This window comes from Xenopus tropicalis, chromosome 1, assembly GCF_000004195.4.
Source record: "Xenopus tropicalis strain Nigerian chromosome 1, UCB_Xtro_10.0, whole genome shotgun sequence".
NCBI classification, from domain to species: Eukaryota; Metazoa; Chordata; class Amphibia; order Anura; family Pipidae; genus Xenopus; species Xenopus tropicalis.
In genome coordinates, this window is record NC_030677.2 from 194525772 (window position 1) to 194549477 (window position 23706).

Sequence of the window (23706 nt, forward strand, 5' to 3'; positions counted from 1 at the left end):
TGAAAAACACCCAATAGGACTGTTCTGCCCCAATAAGGGGTAATTATATCTTAGTTGGGATCAAGTACAAGATACTGTTTTATAATTACAGATAAAAAGGAAATCATTTTTAAAAATTAGAATTATTTGCTTATAATGGACTCTATGGGAGATGGCCTTTCTGTAATTCCCAACTTTCTGGATAATGGGTTTCTGGATAAGGGATCCCATACCTGTAGTAATAATAATAATAATTAAGAATATACAATATAATGAATATATAATATAACATACAGTATAATGTGAAATGGGTCTGTACAGGAGAAGGACAAGCAAAGTGTGAGCTTTTAATTTCCCAAATGGAAGTAAAATGTGGGCTTGGGGAACAGCAGGGGTTAACAATAATAATAAAAAAAAAGTTAATTCTATGTTATTGTTTATTTCCCCCCAATAACCAGTGAATACTGTAAACTTCTTTAGCGGGGAAGCCTGAAATACAGCAGGAAAAGAGTTAGCAAGCAACAATCTCAAGGTGGCTCTCCAACACTTCCCTGCCAGCATAGGGGGAGAGAGAGAGAAAAAAGCTGGAATAGGAAACAAGTCAAAAAGGGGCTCCCTGGTGGGGATTGGATAGAGCAGAGAGGGAGAGGGGGCTTGTGAGACAGGGCTAGGCAACATGCTGGTGGGCAGCTCAGTAGAGAGGAGTGTTTAGCTGCAATTAGTAGGATTCACATCAGTGGAAAGGATCAGTGATCTCCAGAGCTTGCAAGCAGAATTAACCCACCCCAACCCCTCCTTGGAACTCCTCTTACTCTGGGTTTCAGATAACCACCGCTGCTTGACCCCTGCAGCCGGCTGCCCACCAGAGACATCCCCACCTCTGGATTGTAATCACTGACATTTACACTCCAGCTTCCAACCTGTTTACAACAAGGGCACTGCTGTCCTCTCTTCAAAGCTAACTGCCCTTCCACAGGCTGACAATTAGCCGAGAGAGGATTTTTACAGCCTGGAAAAGAAAAAAAAAAGGAGGAGGGGGGGGAAGACAGAGATTTTTTTTTCTCTCTCTCTTGGAGGGGAGTTGAATATGTCCTGTATTTGGTAAGGCTCAGTTACTGTTAGGCTGCAGGACACAGTCAAGCTGCGCAGCTGGCAGAAGACGCAGAAGATTTAGAAGCAGCAGGATCTGGAGCACTTGGAGATACCCAGGACTTTGCTATGGACATAAGAGGTCCCTGAAGCTGGTTTGCCAATCGAGTTATGGATGTTGGTGCCTTGTTCTCTGCACATAGGAAAGTCCAGGGTCCCGTTGGGCAGCAGCTCCCCAGTTGCCATCTACACGCTCTCATCCTTCCAGTATGTTTCTTTCCATGAGGCATTTGCTGATGCCGACAGCCTCAGTACAATGTGGAAATGGATACTGACACATAGTGCCCCAGGCTTCTCCCCCTTGCCCCGCTCCTTGCTGCTCTTCTTTCTTGTCTACTCGCTTTCTGTCACCTGCAATGAGGCCAGGGGCAGGGACTGGCTGCGCTCCGCGGAGGTGGCTTCCAACTCCTCGTCCAGTAGGCATGTGCGGAGCTATAACCACCTCCAGGGAGACGTGCGGAGTAGGAAGCTCTTCTCCTACACTAAGTACTTTCTCCAGATCGATGGTAACGGCACGGTCAGCGGCACCAAGAAGGAGAATTGCCCTTACAGTAAGTAACAGTATCTGCCCCAGCTTGGAGAGGGGGGTGCGGGGTCTAAGCAGGGGTTGGCTGGCAAACTTCTGGATTGGGGTGGGTAGTTATTGGGGGGGATGATAAACCTGACTTGAGCCAAGTGCAATAGGGTGTTGGGTTTAACTGTTCTGCTGAGGGGCCAACAGCTGCTGCACTTAGAGAGAATAGCTGTCAGTCGCTGGTAGCAGTGCGACATAACACAAGAACAATAGTCCCTAAGAGGGGCTGCAGCAGCTGGGAATTTGATTGAACTGATAACTACTAAGTGTAATCTTTCCTAGCCCCCTGTACCACCCAGCCTGGCACATCTCTGGAATCTGGTAATGGCCCTTAGAGGCTTTTGCGCCGGTTCTCTTGCTATCCCAGCGTGGGATGTATGAAGCGCACAGCGTGAACCTGCCAATGACATTTACTAAGGCTCTCATGCAGGGAGTTGCACTGTACCCAGCTTGTGTTGTACTACAATTCCCAAATTCCACCCATAGTCTAGACTAGTGCCACCCTTACTATGTCCCTGTAATAGAGGAGCCCAGGGCGAGTGATCCCTGACGCTGGAACAAGGGCTGACCGAACCGTTGATCATGGAACTGATCAATTGCTGAACTATCGGCGGAGCTTGTGTGCTTAGCGCTGCGCGGGGGGCGCAGTGGATTTACATCAGGTGTGAGTCTCCCCAGGGGCTATAACCGCTCATCCTAATGTCATGTACCAACCAAATGCGCCGCTCCCCAAGAGACTGTGCGCCAGTGGGATGCGTACTGGATGCTTTCGCCTAGCGCTTCTGCAAGTCGTGTCTCTCTAGTGACTGTATGACTACTGGGGCTTCCAAGAATTGTAGTTCAGCAACACCATGTGCTGCAGACCCCTGGCCTAAGGAAAGTGACCCATTCATGTCCCCATTGATGCCCGGTCAGCACCCAGCTTTAGCCTCTACTCACAACAAATCCATAAGCTTTTTTTGCCTGTCTGTCCTAAGTATGTTTGTAATAGGTTAGTCCTTATTCTGGAAGGAAATATTTGATTTTGGTAAAATTGTTTTATATTCTTGGTAAAAGTTTTATATGTTGTTGATTTTAATGGCATTTGTATAATGAGGTACAATTATAGGGGCTAAGCATACTACTGGTCTAGTAACCTATAGCAACTAGTTTGTAGGGAGCAGTGTGACTGGTCCATTGACTGGTGTGCCCTCTGCTTGCCAGTTCAGTCAGTTGCACTGAGGTAGGGGGAGATTCAAAAAACCACCATAAAATGTGAGGGAATGGGTTACGTCCAATCAAAATATTCTGCTCTGGGCAACAGAGAGACAAACTTTATTTAAACTGCTCATGGATCATATAAGAACACATATAAAGAAGGCTCAAGAGCTTACAATTCAATGCCAAGTAGCTGTGTCTTTACAATCCCGGACCAAAGCCTTGTCATGTCATGACTGACAGTTACCACACAGGTATATGGCTAAAACCGAAACAAAACTTTATAACCATAGACAGGGTTATACAGTGTATTTCTATGGGCTGTGCAGATAATTATGGAAAGGAGAATAAGCATGGATATGGCACACTTTACTGTATTTATATCCTTAGCTGTCTTTTGTGTCTGGGGGCACAGGGCAACATGGACTTTGTGTGGCCCCATGATTAATGTAAAATACGACCGAGCATATATGGCCTTCCAGCTCTTGTTGAACTACAGCCCACAGCAGTGCTGGGAAATGTACCTTAATAACTAAGGGCTTCAGGTTAGCCTTACATTAGCCATTTTTCCCTACTCTCTCCATCTTGCTCTGCTGGCTTGCTATTAAAAAAAATGTTTAGAATTATCTCAAATGCAGGGTATGATATCCATTGTTTTGTGTGCTAACAGTGCGAGTTTGCCCTGCCGTGCCAAAGTGCCGGGTACTTACTAGCCTTGTGTCTGCAGACAAGCTTCCCACTTCAGGTATAAGTGAAATGTCAACAGCGTGCAGAAAACATGTGTTTTTAAACAGTCCCAGATCCCCTTCCAGCTCCGAACTCCTTTAGAGCACAATGCACTGTATCTGTATTTAAAGGCACAGCAAAATAAACAGCCTGCAGCATTCTGTATGTAGAATAGTCTGTATGGAAATGAACTTTACTGAATGAAACATATACCAATATCCTGACTGGGAAAGCCGCGGCACCTCAAAAACATGTGGATGTATAGTTATCCCCCTTATGGACCCATGCTGGGGTAGCTGGACTGACCCGCTCTGTGTATGGCTTCTCTATAAGTGAGGGGAAAAGGGTGAAGATACACTGAGCTACTGTGGTAGCTTTCAAGGCTACTAAACTCCAGAAGATACCCTGCCATAGACAATACTGAGACTTGCCTCTGCTAAAACACACACAGGGACAATTATCAGTAAATGATCAGCATTGTCTTTTTTGGTAGCCATGACAAGTAGCTGCTACTAGTAGCTCTGTGTGTCTTCACCCTAAAGCATGGCAATTCATTTAGTTACATGCTGCAGACTAAACTGATATCTGTGCGGCCATGTATCTCAATGCATAGCTATTAGTATGTAGGAGGTTATCACAGATAAATAGTTATTGTTGTTTTCTAGTTATTGTAAAAGTTATAAACATTCTATTGCTTAACTGGCAAAATGTTGATACTGAGGCCTGCCTACAGCGCAGTTGGTTGCACACAAAATAGCAGAGGAATTGTGATAAATCACTACATTTTTAGCACATTCTGTGGCTCTAATAAATGGGTTAAGCACCCTTGCACTAGCTCCTTATTAATAACATATGGTTATACCCTGCCAGGCAGCATTCAGGGGGCACATCACAACACCATATGCCCCCCACGTGCCTACAATATGGAGACTAAGTTCCTACTTTATTGGTGCTGTAGCACAGACCCCCAGACACATACAGTCTTCAGCCGTTAATCTCCCCGCCCACCTTAATACACAGGCATAGATAGAATGGCTTTAATCATTCTAGCCCTCGTGCTTGATATAATGTAACCGGTATCATTATATAATTATGTTAACGGACTAAGTACATCCTGTGGCATTGGTATCTGCTATGAGCAAGAATAGCCTCCAGTCGGACATTTTTACGTGTACTTCATTGTGGCACTGATCCACCTCTAAGGCCACAGTATTCCTCCTTTGTGTAGATTTCATTCCCTGTTAATTGCCTGGGCACATTCAGGTTTATTGATGGCAAATCGTATTGTTAAGCAAATACTGGGCACTTGTTGACTGATTCTTGCTACTGTGCTTAGTATCGTATGTTGGGATCCCTTGCTTTAAAGAGATATAGGTTGGTGGTTCTTAACCCCCTCTTTTTTAATGTTCCTGTATGGGATAGGTATATTTTATATTGCTTGAATAGTATTCCTTTAGGCATACTTGATGGATTGTGGTCTAGTTTGGTACTTTGGCATCAGTCGGCCGCTGGCAGCTGAACTTCTGAGAGCCAATAACATGGGGTGCAACTTGGCTACTGGATCCACTGCTTAGTTGGCACAGGTGGAGATTCATTGCCTGTGATTTATTTGCAACGAGCCAACTGGAACATTCTCAGTGAAATCCTTAGCACTCATCTTTATATGAAGATTCAGCCTTTTTCTCCACAAGATAATATACTTACCACTGCACTTATAAGGGGGTGAATTCCAGTGGGACCCATACACTCACCCACACAGCCCTGTAGCATTCAGCCTTCTCTCCTGTCCCTGTTAGTACAATGGGAGCTGTTTGTGTATATGATGCTGTACAGCTGTGCCCCCATGGCAACTGCGCCAACTGTGGGAAAATACCTACAGCTTTTCCTAATTTGAGATTTGCCTCTTCTTAAAACTTTTTATATAGGGAAGAATGGAGTCTGGTTTTGCTTATTAACAATAACTTGGCTGCACTGATCACGTATTATGTTTGGAATAGAATGTGCGTGTGTTAGAACACAGTGCTGCTGCTAAGCTCTAACACCCTATAAAGCAGAATGGTGTTCAACTGCTCAAACCAGGAAGAGTCTTAATTCTAAATTAAAAAAAATTAAAATGTTATTGTTGATATTCTGGAAGTTAATTGCATGGGGAATGTGCCCTTTGGGTATATTAAGTGTAACTTGTTGTTGGTGATATTTATAATGAATGAAAGCAGGGGGTTGTTGGGCCAGTACAGAGAAGGAGTAGGATTAGGCAGAAAGTGTGTGTTTCTCACCCGGTGCAAGGCCGGGGCACTCTGTATTTGTATATTCCCGCTGCCTTCACCCTGGTAATGTGATACCCCTCTATGTGTAACCCACACTGCCTCGCTCACTGCCTCCTATGGCACCGACTATGAGCTTTCTACAGAAAGAAAGAAGAATTAAGTTGTTCTGATCCTGGCCCTTACCATCCAAACTAATCACCTTTGTGGCCCCAGTTTAGGATGCACTATATTTCAGCCCTTCTAGATGTTGAACTACAACACCCAGAATCCCTGCATCCTAAAACTGCAGGTTGCCAAATTCCCAAAAGGAATATGAAAAATCACTTCACATTGTGGATGTTGGAGAGCGACTTTATCCATTCAAATTTTATATTGCATTTAAAGCTGGCCATACACGCACCGATAATATCGTACGAAACCTCGTTTCGTACGATATTCGGTGCGTGTATGGCATGTCGGCGAGTCGACCGATATCGCAGGAGGCTGCTGAACTCGGTCAACTCGTCGATCGGCCAGGTTAGAAAATTTTGATTGGGCGCCATAGAAGGCGCCTGACCAAAATCTGCCGTCAGGGCTGAATCGGCAGAAGGAGGTGGAAATCCTATTGTTTCTACCTCCTTATCTGCTGTTTCAGCCCTAAACGGTGTGTGGCAGATCTGACAATGTTTTGTGCGACCGATGGTCGCACGAAACATCGTCAGATCGCCACGTGTGTGGCCACCTTTATGATGAGAAAGACTACGTCTGAAAGTGTTTGCTTAGTAAGGGTGAAGACACACAAAGCTACTAGTAGCAGCTACTACACGGCTACAGAAACAGACAATGCTGATCATTTACTGATAACTGTCTTTACGTGTGTTTTAGCAGAGGCAAAGTATTGTCTATGGCAGGGGATTTTCTGGAGTTTAGTAGCCATGAAAGGTAGCTGCTACTAGTAGCTCTGTGTGTCTTTACCCTAACACAGTGCAAGCATGGACCATTGCTCATGGATAATACATGCCATTTAACAGGCTGCTCTGTTGAGAAGCAATACGGGAGGCCCACTTTAATAAATAAACACAAATATATTGTAAAATAAAAAGTGAGTTATAGTAACACTTTATTTTTTGCTAAATATATCTATAGAGCCATAATACAAGCCCCCAAAAGGTATAATTATTCTTCTATAAGAATGTATATAGTATAAATTTAGTGAGAAAAAGAAAAAGATTAGTTTGTCACAGAATTTTCTAGATAAATAGGAGCTGCCAGCTGTTGTAGCAGTTGTGGAGCTGGGGTGCAGCAGTTGTGGAGCTGGGGTGCAGCAGTTGTGGAGCTGGGGTGCAGCAGTTGTGAAGCTTGGGTGCAGCAGAGTTGGAGCTTGGGTGCAGCAGAGTTGGAGCTGGGGTGCAGCAGTTGTGGAGCTGGGGTGCAGCAGTTGTGGAGCTGGGGTGCAGCAGAGTTGGAGCTGGGGTGCAGCAGCTGTGGAGCTGGGGTGCAGCAGTTGTGGAGCTGGGGTGGAGCTGGGGTGCAGCAGTTGTGGAGCTGGGGTGCAGCAGTTGTGCAGCAGAGTTGGAGCTTGGGTGCAGCAGAGTTGGAGCTGGGGTGCAGCAGTCGTGGAGCTGGGGTGCAGCAGAGTTGGAGCTGGGGTGCAGCAGTTGTGGAGCTGGGGTGCAGCAGCTGTGGAGCTGGGGTGCAGCAGTTATGGAGCTGGGGTGCAGCAGCTGTGGAGCTAAGGTGCAGCAGTTGTGGAGCTGGGGTGCAGCAGCTGTGGAACTGGGGTGCAGCAGTTGTGGAGCTAAGGTGCAGCAGTTGTGGAGCTGGGGTGCAGCAGCTGTGGAGCTGGGGTGCAGCAGCTGTGGAGCTAAGGTGCAGCAGTTGTGGAGCTGGGGTGCAGCAGAGTTGCAGCTTGGGTGCAGCAGCTGTGGAGCTGGGGTGCAGCAGTTGTGAAGCTGGGGTGCAATGGGGGATGACCAGGAGTTGGTGGGAAAGGAGGAGGGGCACAACCCAGGGCCAAAGCAGCAATTTTTTCACCCCTGCAAATGGCTGTAAGCATTGCCAGAAAGCTTGCCATACATTAGGTGGGCACATTATGCAGAATATCTCATACATTACAAGGTGCAAGGGATCACAGCTTCCTGAAATGATTGTCAAATGTTGACAGCTAAGCAGTAGGGCAGCTCCCACCGTGCCATTATTCATTGAAGGTACTTTTATTCCTGCATGAACTGGGGATACATTTATTCTTATTTAGGAACGTACTTGGCCTTGATGTGTGCGAGGCAGCTGACTGGGCCTGTACTGCCTCTCGCTTCAGATACTTTCCCATGGAAACAGTTAAAGTCGTGTGCAAACATAGCGGAGACTCAGAATACATTCCCAAATATTTACATTCCGTTTGTTCCCCGATTGTTTTCTATTGCTGTGACCTGTCCCACGTTTTACAGACTTCTAGTAATTGTCATATGGTATGTGTTCTCTTTCTCTTTAATCAAGTCAATAAAGGCAGGAGGCTTTGATGTCGGCCCTGGCGTGCTACCGTTCCTATTTGTTAATCCCAGCAGATAGTTCTCTAGTCAGCGATTACATCCCTCTTTGTAATGTCTCATCCCAACAGGATGGATGAGCGGCAAGTTCAGCCTTCTACAACTACGGCTTGAGGTTTTTTTAAAGGGGAACAGTACCAAAAAAACATTTTTTTGCATAAAGCAACTTTCCAATATAGATTTTTCAGAAGCTTTAAAGTTACATAGGGTTTAAAAAAGACCAGAGTCCATCAAGTTCAAGCCTTCCAAGTAAACCCAGCACACACAAACCCATACTGACCTATCTATCCACTCACATACAGACCCACACTGACCTATCTATCCACTCACATACAGACCCATACTGACCTATCTATCCACTCACATACAGACCCACACTGACCTATCCACTCACATACAGACCCATACTGACCTATCTATCCACTCACATACAGACCCACACTGACCTATCTATACACTCACATACAGACCCATACTGACCTATCTATCCACTCACATACAGACCCATACTGACCTATCTATCCACTCACATACAGACCCACACTGACCTATCTATCCACTCACATACAGACCCATACTGACCTATCTATACACTCACATACAGACCCACACTGACCTATCTATCCACTCACATACAGACCCATACTGACCTATCTATACACTCACATACAGACCCACACTGACCTATCTATCCACTCACATACAGACCCATACTGACCTATCTATCCACTCACATACAGACCCACACTGACCTATCTATCCACTCACATACAGACCCATACTGACCTATCTATACACTCACATACAGACCCACACTGACCTATCTATCCACTCACATACAGACCCATACTGACCTATCTATACACTCACATACAGACCCACACTGACCTATCTATCCACTCACATACAGACCCATACTGACCTATCTATACACTCACATACAGACCCACACTGACCTATCTATCCACTCACATACAGACCCATACTGACCTATCTATACACTCACATACAGACCCACACTGACCTATCTATCCACTCACATACAGACCCACACTGACCTATCTATCCACTCACATACAGACCCACACTGACCTATCTATCCACTCACATACAGACCCACACTGACCTATCTATCCACTCACATACAGACTCACACTGACCTATCTATCCACTCACATACAGACCCACACTGACCTATCTATACACTCACATACAGACCCACACTGACCTATCTATCCACTCACATACAGACCCACACTGACCTATCTATCCACTCACATACAGACCCACACTGACCTATCTATCCACTCACATACAGACCCACACTGACCTATCTATCCACTCACATACAGACCCACACTGACCTATCTATCCACTCACATACAGACCCACACTGACCTATCTATCCACTCACATACAGACCCACACTGACCTATCTATCCACTCACATACAGACCCATACTGACCTATCTATACACTCACATACAGACCCACACTGACCTATCTATCCACTCACATACAGACCCACACTGACCTATCTATCCACTCACATACAGACCCACACTGACCTATCTATCCACTCACATACAGACCCACACTGACCTATCTATACACTCACATACAGACCCATACTGACCTATCTATACACTCACATACAGACCCACACTGACCTATCTATCCACTCACATACAGACCCATACTGACCTATCTATACACTCACATACAGACCCACACTGACCTATCTATCCACTCACATACAGACCCACACTGACCTATCTATCCACTCACATACAGACCCACACTGACCTATCTATCCACTCACATACAGACCCATACTGACCTATCTATACACTCACATACAGACCCATACTGACCTATCTATCCACTCACATACAGACCCATACTGATCTATCTATACACTCACATACAGACCCATACTGACCTATCTATCCACTCACATACAGACCCACACTGACCTATCTATCCACTCACATACAGACCCACACTGATCTATCTATCCACTCACACACAGACCCACACTGACCTATCTATCCACTCACATACAGACCCATACTGACCTATCTATCCACTCACATACAGACCCACACTGACCTATCTATCCACTCACATACAGACCCACACTGACCTATCTATCCACTCACATACAGACCCATACTGACCTATCTATCCACTCACATACAGACCCATACTGACCTATCTATCCACTCACATACAGACCCATACTGACCTATCTATCCACTCACATACAGACCCATACTGACCTATATATACACTCACATACAGACCCACACTGACCTATCTATACACTCACATACAGACCCATACTAACCTATCTATACACTCACATACAGACCCACACTGACCTATCTATACACTCACATTCATAAACTATATATACAAACATTAATACTAACTATAGCTAGTAGTATCTATAAGTATCTTATAAGTTACTCGTTATTTCTACTGAAAGCCTTCTTTCCAGAGGGCCCCGCCAACCCAAGTCTGCTCCCTACTCCCCACCTCTGATTGCAGCCCCAGGTAAGAAGTACAAGATATACAGAGTGTGGAGAGGGTGGAGTGGAGGTTTAGCTGAGTTTCATAACTTGGGGTGAGGGGGGACCCAGAGGTGACAGCAATGGGGGGCTCTGGACACCCCAGTCTGACACTGATTCCCGAGCCATTGTGTGGCTAAAGCTGATGGTACACACTGGTGGAAAGGCACCCAGAAACACCCATGTTGTCACCCATTAAGGGAACTGCCTGACACTGTGAGTACAGGAGGTTCTTGCCTCAAACATATAAGAGTGTTTTTCAGGCCAGGAACCACTTGTACTAGCTGGGTCAGGGGGTTCCCAACAAAGTCAGTAGGAGGTGGTGGGCATGGTTTTTGGTGCTTCTTCAATGACTCAAAAATGCCCCCTGTGCCATAGCCTTAAACTGCTGTTACAGATGAGCATGCCCACTGACTAACCCCCATCTAAGCGATAGGCAGACTGATTGTGATTGGCCATGGAGTTCTTTCTTTTGCCTTGCTTTACTTCTATATATCAATCACATAGTCCTGTTAAGGCTAATCTCACACACGGGGCACTGACGGGCGTTTGCCATGTCTGTCATTGCTGCTGGGACAGTAATGAATTGGCATGGGAAAACATCACGTGTGATAATCGCCTAAGGGCTCAAAATCCAACACCGATGTGAACAATAGGCTTCTGATAGGGCTTTTAAAGGTAGCTATAATCATAGCCATAAAGCATGACAGAACCGCTGCTCGGTGAGAAAAAGGAAGCAGGCATAACCATTTGTGCAGAATTACTATTCGGAAAGGATTTTTTACAGTGAGAGCTGTGAAGTTGTGGAATTCCCTCCCTGAACCAGTCGTGCTGGCTGATACATTATATAACTTTAAGAAGGGGCTGGATGGATTCTTAGCAAGTGAGGGAATACAGGGTTATGGGAGATAGCTCTCAGTACAAGTGAGGGAATACAGGGGTAGGGGGGATAGCTCTCAGTACAAGTGAGGGAATACAGGGGTAGGGGAGATAGCTCTCAGTACAAGTGAGGGAATACAGGGGTATGGGAGATAGCTCTCAGTACAAGTGAGGGAATACAGGGGTAAGGGAGATAGCTCTCAGTACAAGTGAGGGAATACAGGGGTATGGGAGATAGCTCTCAGTACAAGTGAGGGAATACAGGGGTAGGGGGGATAGCTCTCAGTACAAGTGAGGGAATACAGGGGTAGGGGAGATAGCTCTCAGTACAAGTGAGGGAATACAGGGTTATGGGAGATAGCTCTCAGTACAAGTGAGGGAATACAGGGGTAGGGGGGATAGCTCTCAGTACAAGTGAGGGAATACAGGGGTATGGGAGATAGCTCTCAGTACAAGTGAGGGAATACAGGGGTAGGGGGGATAGCTCTCAGTACAAGTGAGGGAATACAGGGGTAGGGGAGATAGCTCTCAGTACAAGTGAGGGAATACAGGGTTATGGGAGATAGCTCTCAGTACAAGTGAGGGAATACAGGGGTAGGGGGGATAGCTCTCAGTACAAGTGAGGGAATACAGGGTAGGGGAGATAGCTCTCAGTACAAGTGAGGGAATACAGGGGTAGGGGGGATAGCTCTCAGTACAAGTGAGGGAATACAGGGGTAAGGGAGATAGCTCTCAGTACAAGTGAGGGAATACAGGGGTATGGGAGATAGCTCTCAGTACAAGTGAGGGAATACAGGGGTAGGGGAGATAGCTCTCAGTACAAGTGAGGGAATACAGGGGTAGGGGAGATAGCTCTCAGTACAAGTGAGGGAATACAGGGGTAGGGGGGATAGCTCTCAGTACAAGTGAGGGAATACAGGGGTAAGGGAGATAGCTCTCAGTACAAGTGAGGGAATACAGGGGTAGGGGAGATAGCTCTCAGTACAAGTGAGGGAATACAGGGGTAGGGGAGATAGCTCTCAGTACAAGTGAGGGAATACAGGGGTAGGGGAGATAGCTCTCAGTACAAGTGAGGGAATACAGGGGTAGGGGGGATAGCTCTCAGTACAAGTGAGGGAATACAGGGGTAGGGGAGATAGCTCTCAGTACAAGTGAGGGAATACAGGGGTATGGGAGATAGCTCTCAGTACAAGTGAGGGAATACAGGGGTAGGGGGGATAGCTCTCAGTACAAGTGAGGGAATACAGGGGTATGGGAGATAGCTCTCAGTACAAGTGAGGGAATACAGGGGTATGGGAGATAGCTCTCAGTACAAGTGAGGGAATACAGGGGTAGGGGGGATAGCTCTCAGTACAAGTGAGGGAATACAGGGTTATGGGAGATAGCTCTCAGTACAAGTGAGGGAATACAGGGGTAGGGGGGATAGCTCTCAGTACAAGTGAGGGAATACAGGGGTAGGGGGGATAGCTCTCAGTACAAGTGAGGGAATACAGGGGTAGGGGAGATAGCTCTCAGTACAAGTGAGGGAATACAGGATTATGGGAGATAGCTCTCAGTACAAGTGAGGGAATACAGGGGTATGGGAGATAGCTCTCAGTACAAGTGAGGGAATACAGGGGTAGGGGGGATAGCTCTCAGTACAAGTGAGGGAATACAGGGGTAGGGGAGATAGCTCTCAGTACAAGTGAGGGAATACAGGATTATGGGAGATAGCTCTCAGTACAAGTGAGGGAATACAGGGGTATGGGAGATAGCTCTCAGTACAAGTGAGGGAATACAGGGGTAGGGGGGATAGCTCTCAGTACAAGTGAGGGAATACAGGGGTATGGGAGATAGCTCTCAGTACAAGTGAGGGAATACAGGGGTATGGGAGATAGCTCTCAGTACAAGTGAGGGAATACAGGGGTATGGGAGATAGCTCTCAGTACAAGTGAGGGAATACAGGGGTATGGGAGATAGCTCTCAGTACAAGTGAGGGAATACAGGGGTAGGGGGGATAGCTCTCAGTACAAGTGAGGGAATACAGGGGTATGGGAGATAGCTCTCAGTACAAGTGAGGGAATACAGGGGTAGGGGGGGTAGCTCTCAGTACAAGTGAGGGAATACAGGGGTAGGGGAGATAGCTCTCAGTACAAGTGAGGGAATACAGGGGTAGGGGGGATTGCTCTCAGTACAAGTGAGGGAATACAGGGGTAAGGGAGATAGCTCTCAGTACAAGTGAGGGAATACAGGGGTATGGGAGATAGCTCTCAGTACAAGTGAGGGAATACAGGGGTAGGGGAGATAGCTCTCAGTACAAGTGAGGGAATACAGGGGTAGGGGAGATAGCTCTCAGTACAAGTGAGGGAATACAGGGGTATGGGGGATAGCTCTCAGTACAAGTGAGGGAATACAGGGGTAGGGGAGATAGCTCTCAGTACAAGTGAGGGAATACAGGGGTATGGGGGATAGCTCTCAGTACAAGTGAGGGAATACAGGGGTAAGGGAGATAGCTCTCAGTACAAGTGAGGGAATACAGGGGTAGGGGAGATAGCTCTCAGTACAAGTGAGGGAATACAGGGGTAGGGGAGATAGCTCTCAGTACAAGTGAGGGAATACAGGGGTAGGGGGATAGCTCTCAGTACAAGTGAGGGAATACAGGGGTATGGGGGATAGCTCTCAGTACAAGTGAGGGAATACAGGGGTAGGGGAGATAGCTCTCAGTACAAGTGAGGGAATACAGGGGTAGGGGAGATAGCTCTCAGTACAAGTGAGGGAATACAGGGGTATGGGAGATAGCTCTCAGTACAAGTGAGGGAATACAGGGGTAGGGGGGATAGCTCTCAGTACAAGTGAGGGAATACAGGGGTAGGGGGATAGCTCTCAGTACAAGTGAGGGAATACAGGGGTATGGGAGATAGCTCTCAGTACAAGTGAGGGAATACAGGGGTAGGGGGGATAGCTCTCAGTACAAGTGAGGGAATACAGGGGTAGGGGAGATAGCTCTCAGTACAAGTGAGGGAATACAGGGGTATGGGAGATAGCTCTCAGTACAAGTGAGGGAATACAGGGGTAGGGGGATAGCTCTCAGTACAAGTGAGGGAATACAGGGGTATGGGGGATAGCTCTCAGTACAAGTGAGGGAATACAGGGGTAGGGGAGATAGCTCTCAGTACAAGTGAGGGAATACAGGGGTAGGGGAGATAGCTCTCAGTACAAGTGAGGGAATACAGGGGTAGGGGAGATAGCTCTCAGTACAAGTGAGGGAATACAGGGGTAGGGGAGATAGCTCTCAGTACAAATGAGGGAATACAGGGGTAGGGGGGATAGCTCTCAGTACAAATGAGGGAATACAGGGGTAGGGGGGATAGCTCTCAGTACAAATGAGGGAATACAGGGGTAGGGAGATAGCTCTCAGTACAAGTGAGGGAATACAGGGGTAGGGGGGATAGCTCTCAGTACAAATGAGGGAATACAGGGGTAGGGAGATAGCTCTCAGTACAAGTGAGGGAATACAGGGGTATGGGAGATAGCTCTCAGTACAAGTGAGGGAATACAGGGGTAGGGGAGATAGCTCTCAGTACAAGTGAGGGAATACAGGGGTAGGGAGATAGCTCTCAGTACAAGTGAGGGAATACAGGGTTATGGGAGATAGCTCTCAGTACAAGTGAGGGAATACAGGGGTATGGGAGATAGCTCTCAGTACAAGTGAGGGAATACAGGGGTAGGGGAGATAGCTCTCAGTACAAGTGAGGGAATACAGGGGTAGGGGGGATAGCTCTCAGTACAAGTGAGGGAATACAGGGGTAGGGGGATAGCTCTCAGTACAAGTGAGGGAATACAGGGGTAGGGGAGATAGCTCTCAGTACAAGTGAGGGAATACAGGGGTAGGGGAGATAGCTCTCAGTACAAGTGAGGGAATACAGGGGTATGGGAGATAGCTCTTAGTACCAGTTGATCCAGGGACTGGTCTGACTGCCATCTTGGGGTCAGGAAGGAATTTTTCCCCCTATGAAGCAAATTAGAGAGGCTTCAGATGGGGTTTTTGCCTTCCTCTGGATCAACTAACAGTTAGGCAGGTTATATATAGGCATTAAGGTTGAACTTGTGGACGTGTGTCTTTATCTTTAGCTATTTTTATTGATAACCAATACCCTTGCAGCTCTAGGGTTCTAGGTTTTGTTCCAGCCAGGACACCCTTTGTATGTAGTTTGTGCATTCTCCCTGTTTCCTCCCACGCACTCAAAACATACAGGCAGGTTAATTGGCTCCTGATGAAAACAACCATAGTGAGTGTGAATAGGAAGCTTACCTTTATTATTATTATTATTAACATTTATTTATAAAGCGTCAACATATTCCGCAGCGCACCTTAGACTGTAAGCTCTGCTGGGGTAGGGACTGGGGCTCAGCAGAATATGATGCTACTATATAAATACTGAATAATATTAATACCCATATATTCAGCTTAGCATATATAGATACTGAAAAGTAATTTGACTCTTAAACAGAATGTCCCCTATAAATGTAGCTAGCTCCTTGCTGCCGGATCATCATTATACAAACAGCTTCAAAGTGATATGTGGGAAAGAGATGAAAGAGCGGCGTGTCCCTGTGTGTCGGTTTGTTTGCCGTACGTTGAATAAAACCTGAATGATTTTTTTTTTTGTGCTAATTTCTACTTAACGAACATCTGTGCGAGTGCGTCGGAAGGCAAAGTATAGGCTGTGTATAATAGCCCCACATGTGCTTGTGCAATCAGACGGCGGCCGTGGCATGACTTCCAGCTGGATCCTCTGAATGCAAGTTCATTGTATCATTAAGATATTGTCTGAAAGGCGCCTAATTACATGGGAACGGAGTTGAGCCATGCCCACAGGCCAAGGGACTTAGCCCACCAGAAAGTAAATTGTAGCCAATTAGGATGTTTAAACTCTAGTAACTGTGAGATATTTTTGATCCCAACCCACACCTGATAGGTTCCTTTCATCCCTTAAAAGAAAAAAAAACCTTTATTGCCGGAAGCTTTAAGGAACATCTGTCCTTTCCTAGAAGAAAAGAAGGAGATGTGATAAGGCAAGGCAGCTATGGGGGCAAGCAGACCTCCCATAATGCAGCCAAATGGGTGTAGCGGGAAAGTAAAGAATCTTCTGTATATCTTTTTTTGTCCTGGGATGATAGTGTGTATAGTAAGGCAAGACTGGGGCTATAATTGGGGAGAGTATGTAGAATAAATCAAGTTGGCAATGGTGCCGGGAAGGGGTCAAAACCACGGTGCTGTGTTTCTAGTAAGACAAGATGGTAATATGGGAAAGGGCCATAAGTGTGTGATAGTGTGTATAGTAAGGCAAGACTGTATCAGGGGCTATAATTGGGGATAGTGTGTAGAACAGGCAAGTTGGTGCTGAAAAAGGGGTCAAAACTGTGGCACTGTGTTTATAGTAAGACAAGATGGTGACGTGGGAAAGGGCTGTAACTGTGGGATAGTGAGTATAGTAAGGCAAGATGGTGACATGGGAAAGGGCTGTAACTGTGGGATAGTGTGTATAGTAAGACAAGATAGTGACATGGGAAAGCGCTGTAACTGTGGGATAGAGTGTATAGTAAGACAAGATGGTGACATGGAAAGGGCTGTAACTGTGGGATAGTGTGTATAGTAAGGCAAGATGGTGACGTGGGAAAGGGCTGTAACTGTGGCATAGTGTGTATAGTAAGACAAGATAGTGACATGGGAAAGAGCTGTAACTGTGGCATAGTGTGTATAGTAAGACAAGATAGTGACATGGGAAAGAGCTATAACTGTGGCACAAATAATTTTAGAGACCCTCTGGGAATATGACATTTTTCATATACATGTATATAACTGTTAATCAGTCGCTGAATACCCTTTGCCTGCTGGGTCCTCAGCAATTGCAGGGTTTTGTATCCTCTATTCTTATGCCCCTGGTGTGTATAGTAAGCTAAGTGGGGGTCAGGGTGTAGCTATGGCATAATGTGTATAGTAAGGCAAGATAGTATCAGCGCTGCAAGTATTCACTGGTGTGTTTGGTAAGGTATGATAATGCATGATAATGTCAAGGAATTACTTTCCGTAATTCAGAACTTTCCGGTTAATGTGTTAATGTTAATATGTCCGGATAAGGGATCACCTACCTGTAGTCGGAGTTGTCATTAACTCCTTATTTGCTATTTGCATTCAGTTACGGCGTGTTGGAGCTCAGCAGCAGAACTGAGCTCTAACACCCCATAGGACAGAATAGTATTAATTTGCTGAAACATTTTCCTGACCATCAGGAAAAATTTAGCTGACAGTCAGGAAAGTATTAATCAGTTTTAATAAATCTGCCCCCTTCGTGTTCTTTTGGCAGCAGCTACCTTTTGAACTGCTATATTTACGATGGCCCAGGGTAACGACTTGCTGTGTTTTATAGTCTTGTGATTGGGGGGGGCAGGAAGAAGAACTCCTGGTTGGACAGGACAGGAAGGGTGCAAATGCTTGGGGAAGGGGGGCTAACGGCACAATAAAGACACACAATAAAGACAATCTCTTGCATCAATTGGCCCCTCTGCATCAATAATCATTTACCATTTGCTACTTTCTAACATTGAGTCTGTGTGCTTCAGGCCATGCCCCTCCCTGTTTCTTTCCCAGTATTTGGTCAGGCTCCCTTTAGTTTATAACAAAGTTATGCTGGTATAGTGAATGGCCACCCTGCTACAGCTACTGGTTTATCAAGTAAAGAAACACATACTGACCCTAATCTCGTTCTGTTTGGCCTTTCTGCCTCAGACCCAGGGGCCAGGAGAGACCTACAATTTGCCCCCCCTTCCTTTTTCCATTCCCCCAGCAGATATCCCAGGAGTCTACTTAACTCACTAATTATGTTGCTGCTTCTTGTGTAATGATGCCGTGTAACTAATTGGGCTCCCTCAGGAACAGGGAGCCATGGACCACACCAAAGCAAGTTATATAGAAACTGCTTCCAAATGTTACACGAGCATTGTGGGAGTTGTAGTGCAACTCCAGGACAGTCTGTGAACTGCACTTCTGTTTGCAGTGTAAATAGAGTGATTTCAGACATACAAACCCATTTTTAGAAACCATTCAAGTCCACGTAGGCTTTCAGTCTGAGATTTAGAAGGCAATTGAGCTTGCGTGGAAGCCTGACACCAACGTGACATGGCTTGGTGCATTGACTGCAGTGCAACCCCACTATGTCTCGCTGAATGTGACAGCAGCTGGTGTCTCACATAGTTGGGCACCTCTCCAAGAACAGCAAATCCTGTTATGCTATGGCTGTCTCCCGAGCTGTACACATATATGCACAGCACTTAATCCCTCTACCCCAAACATTAACGCCGGTTTGGCACCCCACTATTTGCACTGTGTATAGTTAATCCCGCTAACAGGTTGTAATGGTTGGGACTGTAAACTAAGTCTTGGCATGTGTCAGTGGGGCTATTCTGGCAACTGATAAATAAGACCCATTCGTTCCTTGATGACCTTGTGCCCCCTGTTTTGCTACTAAACCACAAGTGAGTTCCCTGTATGTAATAAGAATTGTATTATGGTCTGCTGTTGCTTTTATAGCACATTGTATGTTCATCATTGTTATTATTATTAACATTTATTTATAAAGCGCCAACATATTCCGCAGCGCTGTACAATAGGTGGGTTTCATATTGGACATACAGAGTAACATATAGCCGATACAAGAGGTGAAGAGAGCCCTGCCCAAGAGAGCTTACAATCTACAAGGAAACACATACTGGGGGGGGAGACCAATAGTATTTATAGATTGTAAGCTCTTTTGGGCAGGGCCCTCTTCACCTCTTGTATCGGTTATTGATTGCTTTATATGTTACTCTGTATGTCCAATGTATGTAACCCACATATTGTACAGCGCTGCGGAATATGTTGGCGCTTTATAAATAAATGTTAATGTAATGTAATAGTATTAAGGTTTAATTGCATGGTGCAAAAAGTGTTTTGTGTTCTTGCCTTTTTTTTTTCAACTCTTTCAAATGGGGGTCACTGGCTCTGGCAGCTTAAAAATGATTGTTCCGTGAGCTTTCAATGTTATTATTATTATTGTTGCATTTTTATTCCTTAACTTTCTATTCAGACCCCTTCCTATTCAGAAAAAAAGACCCTAGCAACCAGATAGCTGCTAAAATTGCAAGCTAGAGAGATGCCGAACCAAAAACTTCAAAAACCACAAATAAGAAAAAATGAAAACTAGTTGCAAATTGTCTCAGCACATCCCTTGTTTATATCATACTGAATGGCATTTTAAAGGGGAACAACCCTGCAGTTCTCTCTTGCACAGTCTAGAGACTGATCCCTAATGCACCAGAATGGACAGGGCTGAATGCCACATCTGTGCTTGGTATAAAAAAAAAAAACACAAAAATGAGTTTATTTTGAATTGCTGTGGTTCACATGTTCATTTTCACCTGTCCAATGGAAACAGATGTAGCTGCTTTAGAGGGGCTTTTTACAGCACTTAGTGAAATGACAAACGGCGAGAGGTTGCATGGGAAGCAGGAGGAACCGTGAGAGTTCAAAGTGTCAAATGCACGCATTCTTGGGAGAGCACTTTATATGGCAGCCATTGTGACTGCTACTGGCTTCCATACATTATTTATAGTTCTGCTGGGCTTCTCATGTACCAAAGGCTTAGTAATGTGAAGTTATTGGTGAGTAATTGCTTTCTGTATTAGTTCGATTTATTAGTCCTTGCATTGCTGGTTCAAAATGATTTGCTTGCTGCAGTGGGAATCATTGCTTAGGATTTGTACAACTTGTTAAAGAGCCCCACACAACAGAGAAACCCCTAATATACCTATCAATGTAATCTATCACTTCAAAAAGTATGAATTAATACCATTTTTATATGCTGAAATCCAGCTGCAAAGCAGTTCTTCACTTTCTGCATCAATTGAAATCCTGGCAGGGGAGGAGGGACTAAAACATTGATGTTACAAATTGTAACAACTTCTCCACAGCTTACAGACAGCATGCAGGAACTACATAACCCACAATGCATTGCACTGTGATGTTCCTTTCCTTATTGACATTATGTGTGCAGGGAATTGTGGGATTGGGAGGAGGCAGGCTGAAGGCAGGGCGAGGACAGGCGACTACTGTTATTTTACTTGATAACTGTTATTTTACTTTATTTGATCAGGTGAAACATATTGGATCACCACCTGAGTGGCCAGATTGGGGAGAGTCCCATTCATTTGGTGGCCATGGGTGTTTTCCATTGCCCTAAAGGTCCTGTATGGAATATTCATATGGCTTGTCTGACTGCCTTGCTCTGGTTTACCACAATGATTGGCAGGGGGACCCAAAAACACATCAACCATCATGCTGATATTGAGCTAATATTGATCAAACTATAAATAAATAACTGTGAGTGAGAGAGAAAGACCAGATAAATCTCTAGCGAGCAGGGACCGCTATCCTTCAGTATAAATACCTTACTTTGCTATCTATTTAAGGGTGGAAATGGAAACAATCGCTTTTGAATATATTTTTTGTTATGTTATTACTTACGTTTCCTAATAGCACAGACTGGTAACCTAGAGAGTAATCTACATTGTGGCATCAGTTCACAGGAGGTTCCCATACTGACTAGTATCCTGGGCTAAATGTCTTACAGGGCTATTAAATAAAAGGCACTAGGTTTGCCCTGGAGCAGTAACCCATAGCAACCAATCAGCAGGTACAATTTACTGGTCACCTGTTTAAAGCAAACATCTTATTGGTTGCTATGGATTACTGCAATGGGGCACGAGTCTAATCTCCATTGTGACATTGTACACATGAAGTTTCCAAACTGAGGGGGCCTGTGGATGTGGATTCGGGAATACACCATAAAATGTAATGAGAAATGAAAAAACAAAAATCAATGAACCAAAGAAATTGATGTTTACTGGAAAGAATAGGGGGCGGCCTGTGTATAAAAAGGATGGTCAGTAAATCACAGTTTTTTCACAGTCAGCTCCCCCTAAGGAATACTATTTAGCAGAAAGGGTCTGTATATTCCGCTCTCACACACACCATGCCACACACACAGAAAAGCTGTATAATATGGGCCCGACCTGTCATTCAGCTCGACGAATTACCTCATCACTACAGACATGCTCCATTCATCTGTAATTGTTTCAAATTGGGTTTATTTTAGATGCCTGGCATGAAGGGTTTGTTACACATGTTTTCCCTTGTTCTCCTTCGATGTTTACCTTTTGGTGCAGGTTTAGATTAGGCTGACAGTTAAATAGGGCAAAACTTTAGGGAAATCACATGTTGTGCTCCACAACCTTCTTTCCATGGGGGAAAACATACGTTCTCTCGCTTGCGAACTTGACTTCCCCCTAACAATGGCTGCGAAGGTCACACGCGGGGAGTTGCAATATTTTGCATAGTTGTGAGTCTGCATACCTAGCTGCGGGGAATTAGGGGTTTATTTGGGGGGGAGAGAGAAGGGCTCAGCTGAGAAACTACAGAGGCGCTTTTGACAACAAAATATGAAAACGTGTGGCAGTGGGATATTCGAATGCAACAGTTTTCCTTTTATAAAGCATAGCCTTACTCTTCGGTTTGGGCAAGTAAGCACCATAAACATCTCTGTATGCTGGGGGCCGGTGGGATTACATAACAGTAAAATGTCTCTTTAACTTCAACAATATGCGTAAACAAGTTGACTATGCTAACTTGGACTAATACGATCTCAATAACTACATTTTAGTAGAAAAAAGGGATTATTGTAGCTGGTTACATGGCATTGAACCAAACCTAAGGAAGATGTTTCCATGGGCTTAGTTTTGAAGAAGTAAATGGTGCCCCAGCTACTTTCTCTTTTAAGGTTTGACCTATTATCCTAGCACAGCTGTTACTGAACATCATGTGTTAGAATGACCTGAAAGTCAATGGGATATTATAAATTTTACTTTAGCAGTTGGGGAGTCTCAAGATGGACATACACTGACCATTAGTTTATTATTATGCATTAGCTTATTGATCAATGCATAGGACTAAACTTGCTTCCCCAGTCAATATGTAACCAAAGTTTAATTAAAAATCCTGGAAAATCTTGGCCTGCATCTCATCAGATGGGTCTGTATTGCACTGGCACCATTTTCTTATCTGATCATTGGTATGGATCCCCACCGGTCATATTGACCTAGGGTCCCCTCATTTGGTGACCTCACTGATCAGGAGATCTAAAGGTTTATGGCAAGTCCCTTGGACCGATTCGGCAGCTAATCGCCCCATGTATGGGCAGAACAGAACGGCCTTGGCCGACCGATATCTGGCCTGAAATTGGCCAGATCTCGATCGGCCAGGTTAGAAAATCCAGTCGGATCGGGGACCGCATCGGCTCGTTGATGCGGTCCCCGAACCAAGTGCCCCATAGAAACAAATGTAATCCGATCGTTTGGCCCCAAACTTTTTTTAAGTTACTTGCTACCCGATATCGCCCACCCATAGGTGGGGATATCGGGTGAAGATCCGCTCGCTTGGCGACATAGTGTATGGGCACCTTTAGCAGAAGCAGAAGTTCACAGACAATGTGTTAGATGGTGGAGCCATGCCTAAAAGCTAATTGGAGTAAGATTCAAGGTGAATTGTATCTCGGACAGATTTTTGGAAACCTTGCCTGAAAGGCAGAGCACACTTATTTGTTTTCTTAAATACCCTAAGAGCTATAGTAGAATAAATGCCATAACAATGTTTTTATGTATCTGTATCTTTGTTATAGGGGAAGATGAACCCTAACCAACTGTTGAGCCACAAAGGGGTCTTGAACCCAAAACCTCTGCTCAAATCTGTAAGCTCTTACGAGAAT

The 23706-nt window shown here is 45.2% G+C and overlaps 1 protein-coding gene across 1 annotated transcript in view; it reads left to right on the forward strand.

The window, feature by feature from the left end:
• The first annotated feature begins 1109 nt into the window (after nt 1–1109).
• The window catches only part of fgf10 (fibroblast growth factor 10), a 72196-nt gene continuing 49599 nt past the window's right edge, over nt 1110–23706 (forward strand). The window contains 1 exon segment of the mRNA NM_001016169.2: nt 1110–1679. Coding sequence (NP_001016169.1) covers nt 1385–1679 — 295 coding nt within the window. The 5' untranslated portion in view covers nt 1110–1384.